The sequence below is a fragment of the Hyperoodon ampullatus genome (assembly GCF_949752795.1).
Source record: "Hyperoodon ampullatus genome assembly, chromosome: 4".
NCBI lineage: Eukaryota > Metazoa > Chordata > Mammalia > Artiodactyla > Ziphiidae > Hyperoodon > Hyperoodon ampullatus.
In genome coordinates this window covers 1,853,267-1,872,373 of record NC_136917.1, presented here as the reverse complement: position 1 = coordinate 1,872,373, position 19,107 = coordinate 1,853,267, and the positions used below count along the sequence as shown (strand labels likewise).

General features: G+C 53.6%; 1 protein-coding gene across 2 annotated transcripts; it reads left to right on the top strand.

Annotated features, from left to right (window-relative positions):
- Nucleotides 1–6,546: 6,546 nt before the first annotated feature.
- On the top strand, nt 6,547–19,103 carry SQSTM1 (sequestosome 1; the record flags this gene model as incomplete). Of its 2 annotated transcripts, none has more annotated exons than XM_079704051.1 (8): nt 6,547–6,751; nt 8,831–8,926; nt 9,757–9,986; nt 10,082–10,223; nt 11,023–11,103; nt 16,542–16,756; nt 17,024–17,105; nt 18,239–19,103. In XM_079704051.1, 8 exons carry the CDS (start codon nt 6,547–6,549, stop codon nt 18,394–18,396), a joined length of 1,209 nt encoding a protein of 402 aa, XP_079560177.1. In that variant the 3' UTR covers nt 18,397–19,103. The 2 variants fall into 2 exon arrangements, with proteins under 2 accessions (XP_079560177.1, XP_079560176.1); XM_079704050.1 differs by having other exon boundaries at nt 17,024–17,219.
- Between the last annotated feature and the right edge of the window lie 4 nt (nt 19,104–19,107).

Here is a 19,107-nt window from a genome sequence, read left to right as displayed (position 1 = left end):
GGGGCTTCAGCCCCCTTCTCTCTCCAGAAGTCTTGTCTAAGGGAACCTCAGCTCCTCCTCTACAACGGCAGTCTGAGAGTGGAGGAGTGTGGATCCCTGGGGGTGAGGGGTCTGTGCCCTTCTCAGTAGCTGTGACCCCTGCCCTGCGGACTTCTCCCCACCTGACATGCTTTTCACCAGGTCGCAGTGGCTGCCATCCTGCCAACTTTAGCGCGTCCCCGAGAAGCTCAGGCTCTGTGGGCTCTCCAGTCCTCCACTCTGTCCTCCGCTCAGGGCCTGCCAGACAGTTACTACTGGGCGCCAGGCAGAGCGGCTGCTGATGACCCTGCCTCAGCCGCCAGGGCCAGGGCACACTCTCCCCTTGCCCGGTCGCTTCCGCGAAGCCCGGGCATACCCTTCTTTTTTTTTTTTTTTTTTTCTTTTTTCCGGTACGCGGGCCTCTCACTGTTGTGGCCTCTCCCGTTGCGGAGCACAGGTTCCGGACGCGCAGGCCCAGCCGCTCCGCGGCATGTGGGATCCTCCCAGACCGGGTCACGAACCCGTGTCCCCTGCATCGGCAGGCGGACTCCCAACCACTGCGCCACCAGGGAAGCCCCGGGCACACCCTTTTGCCACCACGATAGGGCGACTGGAACAATGCAGCCCTGCACCGCGGCCCCCGCAGAGCCCGTGCTCATGGCCGCTTCTTTTCGCGGGCAGGTTTGGTGGCTCCTGCGCGACGCAGCCGTCACGGGAAGGGGGCGCCCGGGATACGGTTTTCCAAGAGGTCCGAGGCGGACCGCGCCGCCGCCGCTCCAGAGAGTCAGGGTTACACGATAAGGAATACACGGTACGTCCAGCACTCGCACGACCCCCACGCACCCCGCAAACGCTACCTGAGCTCCCTCAAATGCCAGGCGCGGGCACCCAGGCTGAGCAAAGGGCGTGCCCAGAGCCCGCGCCAGCAGGAGAGGGCGCGCAGGGCCGTGGCGAGAGCCAGCCGCAGCCATGAGGCCGAGCGGCGAGAGAGAAGAGCTTGCTCGGGGCGTGTAGGGCCGGGCGCGGTGGCGACCGTTTAAGTACCCCTCCCAGAGAAGCACTGGCGGGTGCCGGAGCCTGACCGTAGGGGCCGTGCACCAGGACTTCGGAGCACGAGAGAACGCCAGATAACTTTTCCATAAAGTTTTCGACGGAGAGAGGAGGGAAAGGGCCCTGTGCCTGACCGGCAGCGGCCGCCCGTTCCAAGTGATCCTAAACTCCCAACCAGGTCGGGAAAGCGGCTCCCGCCCCCCGGGCACCCTCTCACTGCTGGGCCTGGGCGTGGCGCTCCTGGGAGACTGCTACGCTGACCTCTGCTGCCCCGAGCCCAGCTGGGAGCCCCCGCACCTTCTCCCGCGCCTCCTCCTCTCCCCCCCTCTGCCTTGAGCTGTTGTCCACCTGTCCTGAAGGACCAGGCACCCCCGCGGGTCTCCGGCCTGGACCCGCCGGGGGCACCACTTACCGGCAGGGGTCGCCAAGCGGCTTCCTCACAGCTCCTCTCCCCCACACCTCATGGCTCCTTCCTTGATTTTTCCAGAACCTTGCGCAGTCAGGCTGGTCCTCTGCTTTGGGGGTCCCGGGCCCTGTGCGCCCAGGGGTAGGTCTCCACCGACGACCGGAGAGGCCGGCGAGGGCCGGGGCTTTCGGATCCCAGTTGTGACCCTCGTCCGAGCCCCGCTACACGCCCCGCCCCCCGACCCCAGGCAGGGGCAGGCAGGTTCTACTTAACTTCGTTAAGTGTCTTAGGGGACCTGCGATCCGGCGGCCTGGCCAGACCACTTCTGACCAGCGGATCTGACGCATAGAGCGAGGTGTGCGCTCCCTATCGTGAGGGAAAACCGAAGCCCCTGCCGGCTTTTCAGTCAGGCAAGGACCCCGCCCGGCGCCGGGAGCCCAAGGACACATGTTGGAGGGGAAGGCGCTGGCTGGCGGACGCTGCGGGGGTCGGATCAGCCTTCCCCCAGGCGGCCCGCGGCCCCCCTCTAGGGACCCCACCTTGGCCCGAGCCCCGGCCGCTTCCGCTCCGGGCCTCAGGTTCCTTCCGGGCAGGCGCAGGGCAGGGGTCTCAACGGGAGAGGTCCCTGGCGCCGCCCGTCTGATCTCATGATTCTTTTTTTTTTTTAAGATGTTGGGGGTAAGAGTTTTATTAATTAATTTATTTATTTTTGCTGTGTCGGGTCTTCGTTTCTGTGCGGGGCTTTCTCTAGTTGTGGCAAGCGGGGGCCACTCTTCATCGCGGTGCGCGGGCCTCTCGTTGCGGAGCACAGGCTCCAGACGCGCAGGCTCAGTAGTTGTAACCCACGGGCCCAGTTGCTCCGCGGCATATGGGATCCTCCCAGACCAGGGCTCGAACCTGTGTCCCCTGCATTTGCAGGCAGACTCTCAACCACTGCGCCACCAGGGAAGCCCTCATGCTTCTTTTGATCTTGGGCGCCGGGCTTTCAGATACGTATTTACAAACGTCGCCCGGTATTGGGCCTCCCTCGGCTTCCCTTTCCCGGTTCAGCTTAGGTGAGAGCCGTCTCCACGGTCCCGTGCGCACAGCATGGTAACGTCCAACCCGGCCCGCGCCCCCTCGATGGCCCCCGCAGGGCCTGTCGTGTCCCCCCTCCCCCTTCTAGTGCGAGCAGCCCAGCCCAGAAAGGCCGCTCATGCCCTCCAGCAGCCATGCAGGAGGGCCCCGGGGCTCCCAGGTAGCCCACAACTTGGCATTACCGAACTCTCCAACCATGTCTCCTCCGTAGCTTTATTTCCCCGGGACCACTGACTCTTTGAGCTCCTCTTCTTTCAGAAGCCCCCTTCTCGGCCCCATGGCCCTTCTGGGCTGGGCTGTGGGCTTTCGCAGGAAGGGCTAAAATAAGGTGATGTCCAGTGCCTGGGGATTTTCCTGAGGGGGTGCTCAGGGAAGGCCCCACTGAGAAGGTGGCATTTAGGGTAGGAGGTTGCCACTGGAAGCAGTGACTGGAGGCAGTGGGGAAAGTGGTCCAGGCAAGGGAGGAGCCAGGAAAAAGTCACCAGGTGGAATGATTTGACTGGTTAGGAACCAAGGAGAGGGTGTGTGCCTTCCTCCTTAGGGAGAGGAAGAGAATAGCAGACAGGTCCTAGGGCAGTGTGTCCTGAAGGCACCCTACCCATGACACTGTTCCCCCATGGAGAAACAAACTCAAACCTTGGGCCTGGGGTTGGGGTGGGGAGAGGCTTGATCCCCTGTGATCTTCAGTCTAAATGGTGGCCCAGAGCAGCTCAGCCTGTGACCTGTGGTGGCCTTGTCTTTGGCTGCCCCACCACCTACCTCTAGGCTTGGCTCCACACCCCAAAGAAAATAAACTGAAGGAAACTTCAGGAAACCATCGTCAAGGGATGGGATTGAGACAGGCTGGGACCTGTGACCCTTTGCTGCAGTGCTTGCACCTGGACAAACTTCTTCTGTACCTGGACAAACTTCTTCAGCAATGAGAAACACAAAGAAGCTATAAGGGACTAAAAATAACTGCTCACATATGCATTTGGGGCAAATTATGGACAACAAGATACAAAAAGACCAAAAAAAAAAAAAACCCAACTGCCACTTCTGAAGAGCCGGGAGCAAAAACAGGGTGTTGGCAGCAAAAGCAGGGTACTGCACATGCCCCCTACACTCACCACCACCAGAGGGGTGGGCACACCACCTAAGCCACCCCTCTGGCCCAGTCCCTGGACACGCCCCTACCCTCACCCCATATAAGAAACAAGCTCACCGTCCCCCACCCCCCAGAGAGAGAGTGAGCAAGGGAAACTGTTGTGTGTTTTTGCTCAGGGCCCCAAGAAAGGCTTGCCTGAATTTCTTGTCTGGCCTCTAGTCAACTTCTGTTGATTGGGGAAGGCCCAGAACCCTGGTGGGTATCAGGATTATCTTTGGAAGGGAGAACTGAGGGGGTGGTTACAACACACCGGAGAGCAATAAAAGCAGAAGGCTTTCCAGGCACCCCTGCTCCTCTCACCTTCCAGAACCTTTTGACTTAAGGTCTCTTCTGTGCTCCCCACTCTTTCACCTCCATCTTGGCTGTAGTCTCCTGCTTGACACCCCCCTCCCAGCTGACACCCCCAAAGGCCATCAAACAACAACTAACACACCTAGGGGGCATCACCAGGGAACGGCAACTCAGATTGTCCCACTCCAGTTCCATTTCAAAGGTGAGGAAACTGAGAGGCTGGTCATTTGCCCAACAGTGGCAGGGCCGGTGGGTAGTGGGTCTCCTGATTCAGGCGCCAAGCTTTCCCATTGGCGGAGTGTGCATGCTATGTCCTGGAGGGTAGGGAGGGGTGTCAGTGGGCAGGGAGCTCCCTGCAGCCCTGGGAGGGTAAGAAAATCAGATGTGGGAAGGAGGCCTTGGATCATAGGGACAGGGTCTGGTGGCCAGCGCCTCTACTTGCCCTTTTGGCTCCTGTGTCCTGAAGAGACCCATGCAACAGCTCCTCACCTCGGCTGCCTGGCTGCCTGATGTCATTGAGGTGGGTGGCAGCAAGGGGGCCGGGGATCCCCTGGTTGTGACAGCTGGTCATGGGACGCTGACTCACTGCCGGCCAGACCACCTGACCACAAACGCAGGCGGAGAGGGCCCAGCAAGGGAGTTCCCCAGCTGCAGCCTTGTTTACCTCTAGCAAGCCTCGGGGGAGGGCAGGAGGAGGGCAGGGCTCAGCAGCGGGGCATGCTGGGAAGGCCAGAACCTGGGATCTCCAGGGGCGGGGGTCTCCCTGCTTCCCAGGGCCCCATTTCCTTCCAACCCCTTTCTCCCTGAGCTTTCCATCCCTCCCTGCAAACCCACCACGGTCCCAAACAAAGCCAAAAGGCAAGAAAGCAAATGTGTTCCTAGGGGCGGCCTCCATCTCAGCTGCCTGTTTAGACAGAGGCTGTGCCTGGAGTCCTTCCTGAAACCTGAGGCTCCCTAGAGCCACAGGGCTTTCCTTGTGCACGCCCCACGCTCTCAGATGGGGATGATGTAGTTCTGGGGTCAGGAAGCTGGGCTCTTGGTCTGGCCTGCCCTGCCCAGGGCTGAGTGGCTCCCAAGCTGCTGAGTCACACGGGGGCACCTGTGGGCCACTGCAGCCTCCGCCCACTGGAGGCTGTTCCCTCTTTGTCCCCTGACCCTGTCTGTAGGGCAGCAGGCAGATAGGGTCACTTTCCCAGGCTTACAGCAGGGATGCAGAAAGAAGCCTGAGAGGGGACTGTCCTCTCTACAGGGCTGCTCTGGAGCTCTCTGCGAAAGACAAGCCACACCTGTGGACAGGTCCCTGCTGTGCTTCCACAACCAAGTCCCCCTTGCACCTGACTAACCAAATCCAACCTACTTTCCTGTGGTCTCCAGGTTTCCCATCCCTTGAAGTTTTACCTGCTTCCACAAACCCTACCATGAAAAAGCATGAATTTGACTCAGTAGGTTTGACTTTCTACTCACAGAACCGTATCTGGAGGGATTCATAGGGTGACATAACCTTCCTGCCTACCTTCTTCTAAGACACCCACCCGTAACAACCCCCTTCCCCCAGGCCATTTGAACAGGTCACTTTTGTCACATAAAGCCGGAGATGTCCAGCGCAGGAGGGAGGTGGGCAACAGAGGCCCAAAGCCTCTGTTTCTTGGTCCCTAGCTGGGGGCTGTTGAGCTAAGTACTGGGCTGCCCGTGAGGCCAACAGACCTGAGACCCCTCAGGCCCTTGGGCACCACCGGCTGACTAGTGGGTGTCCAGGCACCAATGGGGAGTCTCTTGGGCTGCAGTGAACACTTGGTGGCCACTGAGGCTCCAGGAAGCCTTAGCAGGCCCTCCAGTCAGGTGGGGGTGGGAAGATCCTGTGCTCTTCTGGCACCTCTCAACCCTACCCCCTATCAAACTGGGAGCTCCTCTGGTGCTCAGGCTTCATTTGGGGGTCTGTTCCTCAACTCAGTAAGGGACAGTCATGGAGGATGCTGGGGATGGCGGAGTGGGCTGCCACCTGAAAAGCTGATGGCTTCGAATGGGGTCGGCTGCCAAGAGTGGCAAGGTCAGGACAGCACCTCGGGAGCCAATTTGTTCTAGCTGGCGGTGCCCGCTGAGTGCCTAGGAACTTCCTGGCTTCCGGCCTCTGTTGTCCACCTCCCTCCTGCACTGGCCATCTCCGGGCGGCCTGGGTTCTGCTCTGCTGAGTCACGGCCAGGACCAGACCTGCGAGGGATCTGGGGCGGGACCCTGGCCGGTCCCTTTCCCTAGGTGCAGAGGCGGGCGCCAGACCGAGATGTCGGACTGCGGGGCCGGCCTCTTGGGGTCCCTGATGCATTAGGGGCAATGAGGAACGGGGGCGGCAATGAGGGAGCCCAGCGCCGAGGAGGCTGTAGTGAGTCTGGGGCTCCCGCAGGGCGGCTCGCGCGCGACGGCCTGGCGGCAAGGGCTGGACCGGGCGCGCTCAGACCCCGCCCCCAGGAAGTGGGGAGGGCGGGGCTCCCAGCGTGCCCTACAAAAGCCGCACGCCTGAGCGGCTGCTCTAGGGCTCCACTACTCTTCCCAACTCACGGCGATGGCGTCGCTCACCGTGAAGGCCTATCTTCTGGGCAAGGAGGACGCAGCCCGCGAGATCCGCCGCTTCAGCTTCTGTTTTAGCCCGGAGCCCGAAGCGGAAGCTGAGTCCACAGCTGGCCCGCGGCCCTGCGAGCGGCTGCTGAGCCGGGTGGCCGCCCTGTTCCCCGTACTACGGCCCGGAGGCTTCCAGGCTCACTACCGCGGTGAGCGGGCGCCCTAAGGCAGCGGCGCGGGGTCGTGACGCAGTCCTGCCCTGCCGGCGGGGTGGCTGCCTCTTCTTTCTCGTCGGGCCTGGTGGCGTCTGCGGGGGTTTGCTCTGGCTGCTCCCTGGGTGGACGGCGGCCCGCGAGGGTCCCTAGTTCGGCTTCGGGTGCCATCCTGGTGACGAGGAGTGGTGACTACAGCCGGCCCTTGTAGGGTCAGGCGCTGCCAGGCTCTCCGGGCGGATCTCAGGCCTGGCGGCGTAAGAGACCTCCTCCCCCACCCCCACCCCCGCCCGCCATGATGTTGCAGATCTTGGCGAAGGCGCACCGGGACGTCCGCACCGGGGCGTCCTCACCGGCTCGCGAGCAGGCACAGGGTGGTCAGAGGGGCACTCAGGTTACGGTGACATCTTGCTGCTGCCGAGTCTGGGCCTGCTAGTGCCAGGTGGGGGTTGTGATAATAACCCGGAAGAGCCTGGGCCGGCAGACTGGGAGGAAGGGCTGGCTGGGGAGGAGGACTCAGCTGTGCGGCCTGGCCCGCGAGTTCCGGGCCGCCGGCTGGGAGGGGAGATCGGGGACAGACCACAGAACGCCCAAGACCAGGCGGAGTCCAGACGTTATCCCATTGGCAGTGGATAGAGGGACCAGATGGAAACGTTCTTGAGAAGTGTTGGTGTAGGGACGGAGCCCAGGAGCCAGCTCAGTTTATAGCTGCGCTGGCAAGACTGGTGACTGCGGGGGGTGGGGTTGGGGGAGGTTGTTGTGACTGGGACGGAGGCGGGCCTGCCGGTGGGTGGGCCCGTGCTAGGACCTTCCTCAGGACTGCTGCCATCTTGCCAGGGCCCCAAATTTTAAAATTTATTTTCAGAGTAGATCGTTGTTTATTTATTTATTTTTAAAATTTTTATTGGAGTGTAGTTGCTTTACAACGTTGTGTTAGTTTTTGCTGTACGGCAAAGTAAACCAGGCATACATATACATATATCCCCTCTTTTTTGGATTTCTTCCACCTTTTTTTTAAATAACAGTTTTATTGAGCTACAGTTCACATACCACAGAATTCATCCATTTAAAGTGTACAGTTTTTGGCATATTTACAGATTTGTGCAGCCGTTATCACAGTCATCTTGGAACCTTTCCATCACTTTTTGAAGAAACTCTGCGCTTTAGCTATCCTCCCATCCCCATCATCCCATAACCCAGCCCTAAACTACCACTAATCTACTTTGTCTATGGATTCCCCTATTTTGAACATTTCATGTAAAAATATGTAGTCTATTGTAACTGGCTTCTTTTACTTAGCATGTTTTCAAGGTTCACCTGTGTTGTAGTATGTATCAGTATTTCATTCCTTTTTGGGGCTGGGAAAGGTTCAATTTTATGGACACAGCACATTTTGTTGAGCTGTGCATTAGTTGATGGACATTTGAGTGGTTTCCACCTTTTGACACAACCCCTGTTTTTATGGTAGATGTTGCATCTGGTGACCCATAGACCTGAACCAGCCTGCAGATGTATGGTGTGGTTTGTCTTGCATGGTGATGCTTTAAACCATTTGAGCCAACATCTAAAAACTGGAGACTACATATAAATACGTAATTTTAGCTTTGTTGGGGGAGGAAGCAGGCAGATGTATTCTACTTTACTCTCCTAAGCCACATGAGGTCCAAGGCCTTTGGAGGGGCTGGACCCCTGAGGAGCAGGTCACAGATGGGGATCTCCCACAGTTGATGGGGGGCTGGGTCTGGTTGGATGTGGATGGAGACAGTACCTTTCTGACGGGGCAGCTAGTGCAGAGGCAGAGTGGCAGGTGGCCAGGTGCTACCATTGCTGCGCCTGCACACACGTACTCTGCCTTTCGTGTGCGCCCAGGGTCCAGGTTGGAGTACTTACTCTCCAGGCAGTGGCAGAGTGAATGGGCAGTTTGGCCTCAGCCCTGCTTTCCCCTGGCTCAGACAAGTGGGCTTCAGTTTATAGCCCTGCAGGTGCCCCTTTTCGCACTGGCCTCAGCCCTTTTCAGCAGCTTGTGTCCAACTGAGAAGGCCTGGGTGCTCACTTGCTGTCTTTTAAACAATCTAGATGAGGACGGGGACTTGGTTGCCTTTTCCAGTGACGAGGAACTGCAGATGGCGATGTCATATGTGAAGGATGACATCTTCCGTATTTACATTAAAGGTAAGGGGCAGCCTGAAGCCAGGTGTTCCTGCTGAGTACAACTGGCTTAAGGTTACGGAGACGTTCCCCTAAAGAAGGGGTGAGGAGACTGAAGGCTGTTTATGACAGGGCCATAGTCATCGCTGTGCTTGGCCTGAAAAGGAGTACTGCCCACCACAGGGGGTGAGGTCGGAGGGTCTCTGGGTTCACTTGAATAAATTTTAAAAATAGATTTATTTATTTTTCATTTTGGCTGCATTGGGTCTTCGTTGCTGTGCGCAGGCTTTCTCCAGTTGCAGCGACGGGGGCTACTCTTCGTTGCGATGCAGTGGCTTCTCTTGTTGCAGAGCACGGGCTCTAGACATGCGGGCTTCAGTAGTTGTGGCTCGCGGGCTCTAGAGCGCAGGCTCAGTAGTTGTGGCGCACGGGCTTAGTTGCTCCGTGGCATGTGGGATCTTCCTGGACCAGGGCTTGAACCCGTGTCCCCTGCATTGGCAGGCGGATCCTTAACCACTGTGCCACCAGGGGAGTCCCTGGGTTCACTCCTGATCGTGCCCACAAGCTGAGGGTTTGTTTAGTCGGGGCGAGGCCAAGGCCGTGCAGACGCCGCTCATCTCTGTTGCTTTGCTCTTGCCTGGGCCGCTCGTCCCCAGGTCACAGGCGCAGGGATTGTGAACCTCCTAGCAGGCTCTGAGGTTGTGTTGTTGTCACTTGAGTAAGTGAATTCGCGTGGATTCGGTGTTGGAAGGGTGGCATGAGGGACCTGCTGACTGTGATGGCCCCATAGTGGTGACAAGCAGGAGTCTTCCGTGGCTTACAAAGAGTGTCATGGCTTTCTGCCCTGCCTGCAGAGAAGAAGGAGTGCCGGCGGGACCACCGACCCCCATGTGCTCAGGAGGTGCCCCGAAATATGGTGCACCCCAACGTTATCTGTGATGGTTGCAACGGGCCAGTGGTGGGGACCCGCTACAAGTGCAGCGTCTGCCCTGACTACGACCTGTGCTCTGTCTGTGAGGGGAAGGGCATGCACAGGGAGCACAGCAAACTTGCCTTCCCCAGCCCCTTCGGGCACCTTTCTGAGGTGAGTGGGGCCTCCCTGTGGGCTCGGGGTGGGTGCAGGGTGGCAGGAGCCCCCTGACCTGGCACCACCCTGCCCCTCTGTCTACCCCTGCCCAGGGCTTCTCTCACAGCCGCTGGCTCCGGAAGCTGAAACACGGGCACTTTGGGTGGCCTGGCTGGGAGATGGGCCCACCGGGGAACTGGAGCCCACGTCCTCCTCGAGCGGGGGATGCCCACCCTGGCCCCGCTGCAGAACCAGGTGAGGCTTGTGTCTGCTGGCCTCTGAAGGACGAGATGTGAGGGCTGGCAGAGCTGGAGGGCCTTCCATGTGTCCTGAAATCCTATGTGCCTATGGCTGGGCTGGGCACTTTATGGCCATTCCTGGCATTTAATCCTCACAAACCCCAGCAAAGTGTGGAGCATTATCTCCATTGTACAGGTGGGAAAACTGAGGCACCTCAGTGCCCAAGGCCACTAATGCACCTGCCTTTGCCCACCTCCTCATGCTGCCCTCTGAGGTGGTCCTCACGTATAGACGGGAGGCCCCCTCCAGCAGCTGCATCTCCGCAGTGTACTCCCTTCTCTTTTATGCTAGCTGTCAGGAAAGTCAGAGCCAAATTTGCACAAGTCTTTTAAAACACAGCCCCCAAGTTAAAAACTTACATATAGCTTGCATTCTGAACTTTTGGATTCTGGTTTTATTCTGATTTTATTAATCTTACTGTGTCCTTGGATTCACTTCATCTTTAGAGACAAAGATGGGGATGTTTGATTCGAGTAAATGATAGTTCATACTGTATGTACTGAGCCCCCTGCGGAGTACCTAGGCAGCAGGAACACAGGGGGAGCAGCAGGGGAAGTGGTTTGAAGGACCAAGGGGCCCAGGAGGTGGCCTGGAGAGGGACGGAGAGAGGGAAGCACTGGAGTGTAGGCTGCTGGGACAGGGCCCCGGGGGGAGGGCTCCTGGGATGAAGGTGACAGGACTGCGACAGGTATCAGTCATTGAGAGACATGCTTTGAATTAAGTGTATCTTTGTTTTTGTTTTTTAAAATCAAAGCTTCTGGTCCATCGGAGGATCCCAGTGTGAATTTCCTCAAGAATGTAGGGGAGAGTGTGGCAGCTGCCCTCAGCCCTCTGGGTAAGTGGTTGCCTTGTCCGTCCTTTGATATCAGCAGAGCATTTTGGTAACCAGTGTGTAGGTGGCTGTTCTGTGGCTTTCACTTGGGATACTGCAGAGGAGTGGCAGCTGATGTGTTCTTGAGACCAGTAAAGATTTGTTGCCGCATATCAAACTTTACCAAGTGCTGCACCACAGGCCACTTGAAGTTGCATTCCCTGACAGATTCTTGAGCTTTCCACACAGAGTGTGGAATCAGCCAACGTTTGGTTGGGGTAATCCCACTAGGGAGGGTGACCAGGCTCAGTTGCAGGGCTGGCTTGTCATCTTCTGCCTGTTTGTCCTTTGGGAGAAAACCAGTCTGTATTTCTCCTAATGTGAGTCTTGGGGTTTCTTCAAGGACTTGTGTGAGTAGTTAGTTGAGATGCCATATTGCCTTTCCTCCCTTTTTGCAACCCCCAGCCTTTCCTGGCGCTTCCTGAGTGCTGGGCTCGTGCCGGTGCCGGAGAGAAGGGAGTAAGGGAGGAAGGTTCTCTGTGAGCCGCCAGGTTCCCAGTGCGCAGGCCCAGGGTAGGTGTCTGGGTGGATGAGCCTCCATAGTGTGCCCGGCCTGAGGCCAAAAGCTCCAAGAATTTAGAAAGCACTTGCTGTGTTTTGGCAGCAAGAATCAGCTAATGAAGGTGATTATGATGAATCCATGATCTTGGACTAGAAGAGAGCTCATCTTTGTGACTGCAGTGGCAGAAAGTGCCCACCTGGTCTGTCCAAAAGTTGTGTCCATGTCTGAAAGAATGCTGTAGGAGGGTGCCCAGCCCCACCTGCCATCCACCCTGTGGCTCACAGAGCATGACTGCCATTGCCTCCAAACCGAGACCATTTCTGTTCACACTCATTGAAGCAGCAGTGACATCTCGGTATTGCTGCTACATGAAATAGCTCAATTCACACATGGTTTCTGTACTGGAGTTAAAGGTTCTTCTTGAGAGTGAAGAAAAAGAATTGCTATATTTAATGCTTTCTAAGGAGGGTAACAGTGGAGTAGTGATGAAATAATTGGGAGATAGGTTATCCCTAAACTCTGACACTCACTTAAGACATAGTGAAAGACATAGTAGAATTTTAAGAAATTCAAACTAATGGGTTGCTACTTAGGGGCCATGGGAAGTTTTTCTCTGGAAGATAGTAAATGGACAGTGGTTCTGACTGAGTATCAGAATCACCAACAAAGGGTTGGGTTTTTTTGGGGGGTTTTTTGGTATATAATTGGGTGTATGGAAACTATTAAAACTAATTATTCTGAAGAACAAAGTTTTTCACTAGAAGAATGAACGAGACAACCTGGGAAGTCGCAATACCAAGTCTAGGTTCAGGCAGGGGACTTGAAAAGAGTGTGGAGTCCCAGGCCCCTTGATTCGGTGAGTGGGTCTTGGGTAGGGCCTGGGGTCTTTGTGTTCTGAAGGCTTCCCAGGAGACTGCGTCACGCTTGCTTTCCATGCCAAGACCCATCTGAGCTTGTGAAGTGTTTCAGAACTTGACCTGGATTCCCCACTCAGGACACAAGTGCTCAGAGGTCTTTGGGGATAAGGATTAAGGCCTTTTCAGATCTTTCGAAGTGGATGGAGTTGGTTTCTACTAACTAGGGAGGAGCCTGGAACCCTATAAAACAAGAAAAGTTTCAGTAAGATATGCTTTTGAGTAATTTCCATTGACAAGAGCCATTCGAGGAATGGGTTAAACTCTGTTGTTGGAATTATGGGTATTTTCCTTTCTCATGAGAAACTAACAGGATGACTTACTCTGCTAACTGCCTACAAGGGACCATTTGTTCCCAGATCATGGGCCCAGAGGGGATGTAACCCACTGACACCTCCCAGAGGGCAATGTGTGCAGAGAGTCGGTGGCTTTAAAATGCAAACCTGAGGCCTTTTTTTGGTAGGTGCTGTGAGAGCCAGCTGAGCAACACCGTGAGGCCCAGGGTGGAGGTCACAGTCACCGACACTTAGGATGTAAGATAGCAGGGCCCTTCCTCGTCCTGGGGTCTTCAATAAATGCCCCCACACAGAGGCTTTTGGGACAGCATGGCAGAGACTGGTACAGTCTTGTAAGCCCTGAAGCCTTAGATTATCATTAAGTTGGAGAAACCCTAGTTAAAAAATCTCAATGATCCATTTACAGAAGTGTCACATCATTCACCCATTTAGAAAAGTGAGAAAGTATATGGGTATTCATTGTACTGTTCTTCCAGCTTTTCTGACTGCTTGAACCTTTTCCTAATGAAAAGCTGTAGGGGAAATGGAAGAAGAAGAACAATTTAAATTTTGCAGATGGCGCACCAGTAGCTAAGCCTGCTTTCATCTCTGCTTGCTCCTCAAACTCCACTAAAATAATAGTGAAGGGATTAAACAAAAAAATATAAAGCATCATGGATAAAGAACAAGAGAAAAAAGTAATAGAGGACAAGATAAAATGAAGTTATCAAACCTTGGAAGATGGGAAGTGGATGGAGGACCGTAACTAACAGAGTGGAGACATCAGAAGCCCGTGCACCTGCACAGGGACACCACCGAGAAGCAAGACCGGCTGTGCAGGGACCAGAGAAGGCCAGGGACCCAGGGGAGGGGTTGAAGACGCCTATTAAGGATCATGTAGAGACTTCACAGTCCCAGTCAGCCAGATGCTGGCCCTTGCCAACCCTTGCAGGAGACCTGGTGTTTAATTTAATTTCTGGAGCACTTGACCCAGGGAAGCTTCAGAGGTCGGGACACTAGGGACACAGGGCAGGGTGAGGCACCAGCCTGAAACTGGGCATCATGAATGAGAGTGAGTCCAGCAGAAGCTGGGGAGTCCCTGCTCAGGAGAGGCTGAATGCACCAGAGGGGCATCGGACAGCTCTGCCACCTATAGGATCCCAGTGTCCGGCTGGGCACCCCGTCACCCTGCAGTTGGAAGATGACGACGGCCCTGGCCCCAGGGAGAGTGCTTCCCATCGCCTTTTCCTTAGTGCCTCGTTAGGATCAGGCAGCTATGGGTCACCAACAGTTCGGGGAAGACCTCCGTGCTTGGGAGAAAAGGAACTGGAGGAAGGACTCAATAGGGAAGAGAAGGTTAACATCCTCAGTGAGAACAGAAAAGTGTTTGTATCCATGAAAAACAGGGTACCGTAAAAATGATAACATAAAGGAACAGAATAAGAACGTTCTTGGAAATTAAAAAAAAATAGAAAAAAGACAACTTCAAAAGAAGTCTCAGATTTTAAGATCATCTCGAGGAAATATTCTAGAAGCAAAACAAATAGAGGCAGAAGGAGAGAAAAGATGGGATAATTTGAGGATTAATCCTGGAGGTCCAATATAGGATGAAGGAATTCCAGAAAAAGAACAGAGTAAACTGTAGGGAGGAAATGAACAAAGAATACAAGACAGTCTCTTGGCACGAAGGACATTAACCTCTGGATTGAAAGGGACCCCAGATGCCTTATGTAGCAACTTCTTGGAGTCCATCTTTCAGGAGCATAACTTTATGCTATGCATTGAGTATATGTTCTCAAGTAAGTACACTTGAGATTTTTATTTGTAGTTTCAGATCCTCCCAATAAGATAAATTACAGAACTCTAGTATCTCCTGGCTTTTCCCTACATATAGGAAATATAGTAGATAAGTGGTATTTCCACTTTAATAGACTCAGCAGTATAACAGTGATTGTCAACCCCCTCCATTTGTATATCATGTTACAGTGTGATCCCACTTTAGTATTTTATGGTTTTTATAATGGATGAGCATCAAAAATATAGTCCATATCATGCAGCTTTTATTTTGATTCAGAAATCTTGGTATTTTAAAAAATTTTAATAAAGTGTATCACACGTTTAAAAAAAAAAAAAAAAAAAGGGACCCCAGATGCCTTGGACGGTGACTGAAAAAAGACCCCACACCAAGGGTCACTGTCAAGTGTCAGAACCCTTGGGATAAAGAGAGACTCTGGAAAACTCTCCAGGATGCTATAAAAGCTTGGGAATTGAAGGAGCACAGCAAGAGCTGGAAGACAAGTGACTTCAAAAGGCTCATCTAAAATGGTTTTCCAACCTCGAATTCTGTACCCACCTAAAATGATCGTGTGGGAGCAGAACAAGGTTGTCAGGAGTGCAAGGGTCTTAATCATCTTACCTGGGCTTGAACTCCCTCTCTCTGGCCAAAATGAAGAAATAAGCCCAGAATGAAGAAAGAGGTGCTTGACAATGGTACCCAGCACATGAAAGAGTGACAAGAGGAGTTGCCAGGATGGAAGGAAAGGTGTAGCTGTGCCTCTGGCCCCGAGAGCTGCCTGTCCAGGCTGGAGCTGGAAGCTCCATGCCCCCCAGGGGTGGTCTCCAGGGAAAAAAACAGAACGGATGCGGTATCTGATACACTTAACGTGTGTTGTAGAAAACACTATAGAGAAGCTGTGGGAGAATATGGGGAAAGTTAGCAAATGAAAAGGAGGACATCGTTACTGCTACAGAAACAGAAAGACTCTACGAGTAAATAAGGCCAGTACTTGGCCCAGCAAAGAACAATATTTATGTAGTGGCACTAACGTAAACGCTGAATGCTGTTTTTACCAAAACTTGAGTTTGTGAAAGGACAGGGGAAGGGGTGGTAAAGTGTTGATCTTCCAGAGTAAGAAATAAGCAGTAAACTTGAGCAGTCAAGAAAGAAAGAGCATTTGTGGGTTGACAGCTGTCTCTGGGGAGTGGGCAAGGCTGTGTGGCGGGGGGCAGGGAATCTTCTATAGAAGATTAGTCTTTTTGTTTTTAAATTTTATTGAAGTGCAGTTGATTTACAATGTTGTGTTAATTTCTGCTGTACAGCACAGTGACTCAGTAATACATAACATATATTTTTCATATTCTTTTCCATATGGTTTATCACAGGATATTGAATATGGTTCCATGTGTTATACAGTAGGACCTTGTTGTTTATCAATTCTATAGCCTTTTAAAATTGTTTGACTCTAAGCTATGGGCATGCCCTTTGAGAAATTAAAAATAATTAAAAACATAGCCCCGATGATTGTCCACTCCCTTCCCCTCAGTAAGCATGTGCCCCAGAGTGTGAGAGACTGGAGGTAGACACGCCAGCCAGTGCTTGCAGCCTCATGAGCCTTGCACAGAGTTTGCACGGGCTGTCTGCCCGCCTAAACAAAATTCGCGTGTTCAGTGTGCATGTTTTTCACATTACTAGGCCCCTGCACGCAAGTGCGATGCTTTATGTGGTCCTCACCACTGTGGCACAGGTGGTACTGGCCACACGTGGTATTTATTTGGCTCTCACCGTATTCCAAGGGCCTGGCCCTGCCTGCTGTGCAGCCGCTGTCCTACATGGTTAGGGGAAAACAAGGTCTGTTTATGGACTTTCTGGCTCTGAAGCTCACCTGGGATGCTAGCTATTAATCAAGTTTTTGTTTTCCCCTTGGCTTCCAGGCATTGAAGTCGATATTGATGTGGAACATGGAGGAAAGAGAAGCCGCCTGACACCCACCTCCCTAGGCAGCTCCAGCCCAGAGGAGAAATGTAGCTCTCAGACAAGCAGCTGCTGCTCCAACCCCAGCAAGCCGGACGGGGACGTGGAGGGCATGGCACAGTCTCTGGTGGAGCAAGTGAACAAGATCGCCCTGGAGTCAGGGGGTCAGCCTGAGGCAAGCACCCTCCCACGCCATCCCCAGGTTGTGGCCGCCCAGAGCTTCTCCCGGCATCCCAAGCGCAGCCCTTTCCTGGCACTAACACAGCCAGAGGGACCCATTTCTGTTGCAGAGTGTCGGTGGCATTTAAGTTGTTCTGTGAACCTCCACTAGAACTTTGTAAAGCAAAAGCCTCTTTCCAATCCTCCATGCCCTGACTCTCCCAGGCTGTGGTCAGGTGGCCTGTTGTCCTTGTCCTTGTGCTCATGGGGGGTTTTGTTCCAGGAACAGATGGAGTCTGATAACTGTTCAGGAGGAGATGATGACTGGACTCATCTGTCTTCAAAAGAGGTGGACCCGTCTACAGGTGAACTCCAGTCTTTACAGATGCCTGAATCTGAAGGGCCAAGCTCTCTGGACCCTTCCCAGGAAGGACCCACAGGGCTGAAGGAAGCTGCATTGTACCCACATCTGCCACCAGGCAAGAGATTTCAAGTATTTTGTATTTCTATCTTTTCCATTCAGAGCATCCTATCACTTGCTTTTAGCAACACAGAAAAACATGATGTCCTGTACTGCATGGCTTGTCTGTTGACGTAAGAGAAAACTGGGAGTTGGCTTTGTTCTCTGTGTCTATACTGAGCCTTAGTATAAGCTCAGCTTTCTAAAACTTAACATCCAGACCCAGAATTACAAAGGCAGATGTGACGTGGTGGCGGCGGCGCTGGCTTTGGCACTGCCATGCACTACTAAAAGTGGACTCGGGGACCATCTTCACTGTTTCCTCGTGGAAAGTGCTGACCTTGGAGCAGGGGTCCTAGCCAAGGCTCCGGTAGGAGCCAGGCAGGAAGCCGCCGTGTGAAGTAGGTGGTGTGGAAGCAGTAGGGCCGGGTGGAGAGTGTGCCAGCCCGGAGAACTCACACTGAATAAAAGAGGCCACTCACACCGTGCTCTGGTTCATCACTGTCACACGGCAGTGACTTTTAAAACAATATTCAAGTGGAAACCCATTCTGTGGGCCAAATTTAGCCCTTGGCCACCAGTATTTATCTTCTCTGCCTTAAAGCAGGGAGTGGCAAACTATGCCCTATGGGCCAAGAATGATTTTTTCATTTTTATAATGGTTGGAAAAAAGTCAAGATGGGAAAATTAGATGAAATCCAAATTTGTGTTCATAAATATAAGTTTTACTGGAACACAGCCATGATCATTTGTTTACATTTTGTTTGGCTGCTTTTATGCTTGTAGCAGCAACAGTTGAGTAGTTGTGACAGGGATGAGTAGCCTGCAAAGCAGCTTAAAATATTTATTCTCTGACCTTTTATAGAAAAAGGTTGCCAATTCCTGCCTTAGAGGGTCCCTGTGAGGGTTAAGACCTTGTAAAATGGCCAGGCCCTGCAGGCCCTGGGTACTTGCTGGCTGGACAGGATGCTGCCACATACAGGTCACATCTGGGGCCCAGTGACTCTTCCTCATGGCTGTCATTACTCTCTCTGGCAGAAGCTGACCCCCGGCTGATTGAGTCCCTCTCCCAGATGCTATCCATGGGGTTCTCTGATGAAGGCGGCTGGCTCACCAGGCTCCTACAGACCAAGGATTATGACATTGGGGCTGCCCTAGACACCATCCAGTATTCAAAACACCCACCGCCGTTGTGACAAAGTCTGCTCACCCATTCTGTGTCCCCTTTCTTCTCTCATAGTTGTGTTGAGCTAGTATAGAACCCCAGTGCCTCTGTAAGGGCCAGTTTCTCTGCATTCTTCTTCCAGAATCTGGGGGGTGGGGACGCACAAAGCCATTTAGGGCAGTAGAACAAGTGATACGAGGGGGTAGTTCTAACCAGCTTCCTGTGGGCGCCTGGCTCCTTGCAGCCGGGGGGGTGCCCCCCTGGGGCAGAGCGAGAGACCCCTTGCTGGGGAGGGCGCGGAGGCCACACTGCATCATATTCCCGCTCTCTCCCTGCAGGATTACACCAGCAGTCCAGAATAGATCTTGCCTAATGGCCTTCCGCTTTTTTGCTTTTTTTAAAATGACTATAGTACACTGATATGTAATTGATTTTCTGCTAGAAATCTGCTATACTCTGAATTTGGCTAGAGTATAGCCAACATTCTGTTGGTGCGGAGAAGGCTGTCCTGTAGTGATTACTAGAGGGTAGGACAGCTCAGGACTTTGGCTAAACATCTGGGAATAAAGAAGGGCTGACAGGGGAACTGATGTTGTTCACTGAGTACTGCCTGTTTCACAACTACTGTAATTCTCTCATTTCCCAATGTGTCAACTGCTTTTAAAGTAAGAAAATCGCTTTGTAGCCATTCTGTTACCATATTTGTAAACAGTCTTAATTAAATGGTATAAGCACTTTAATC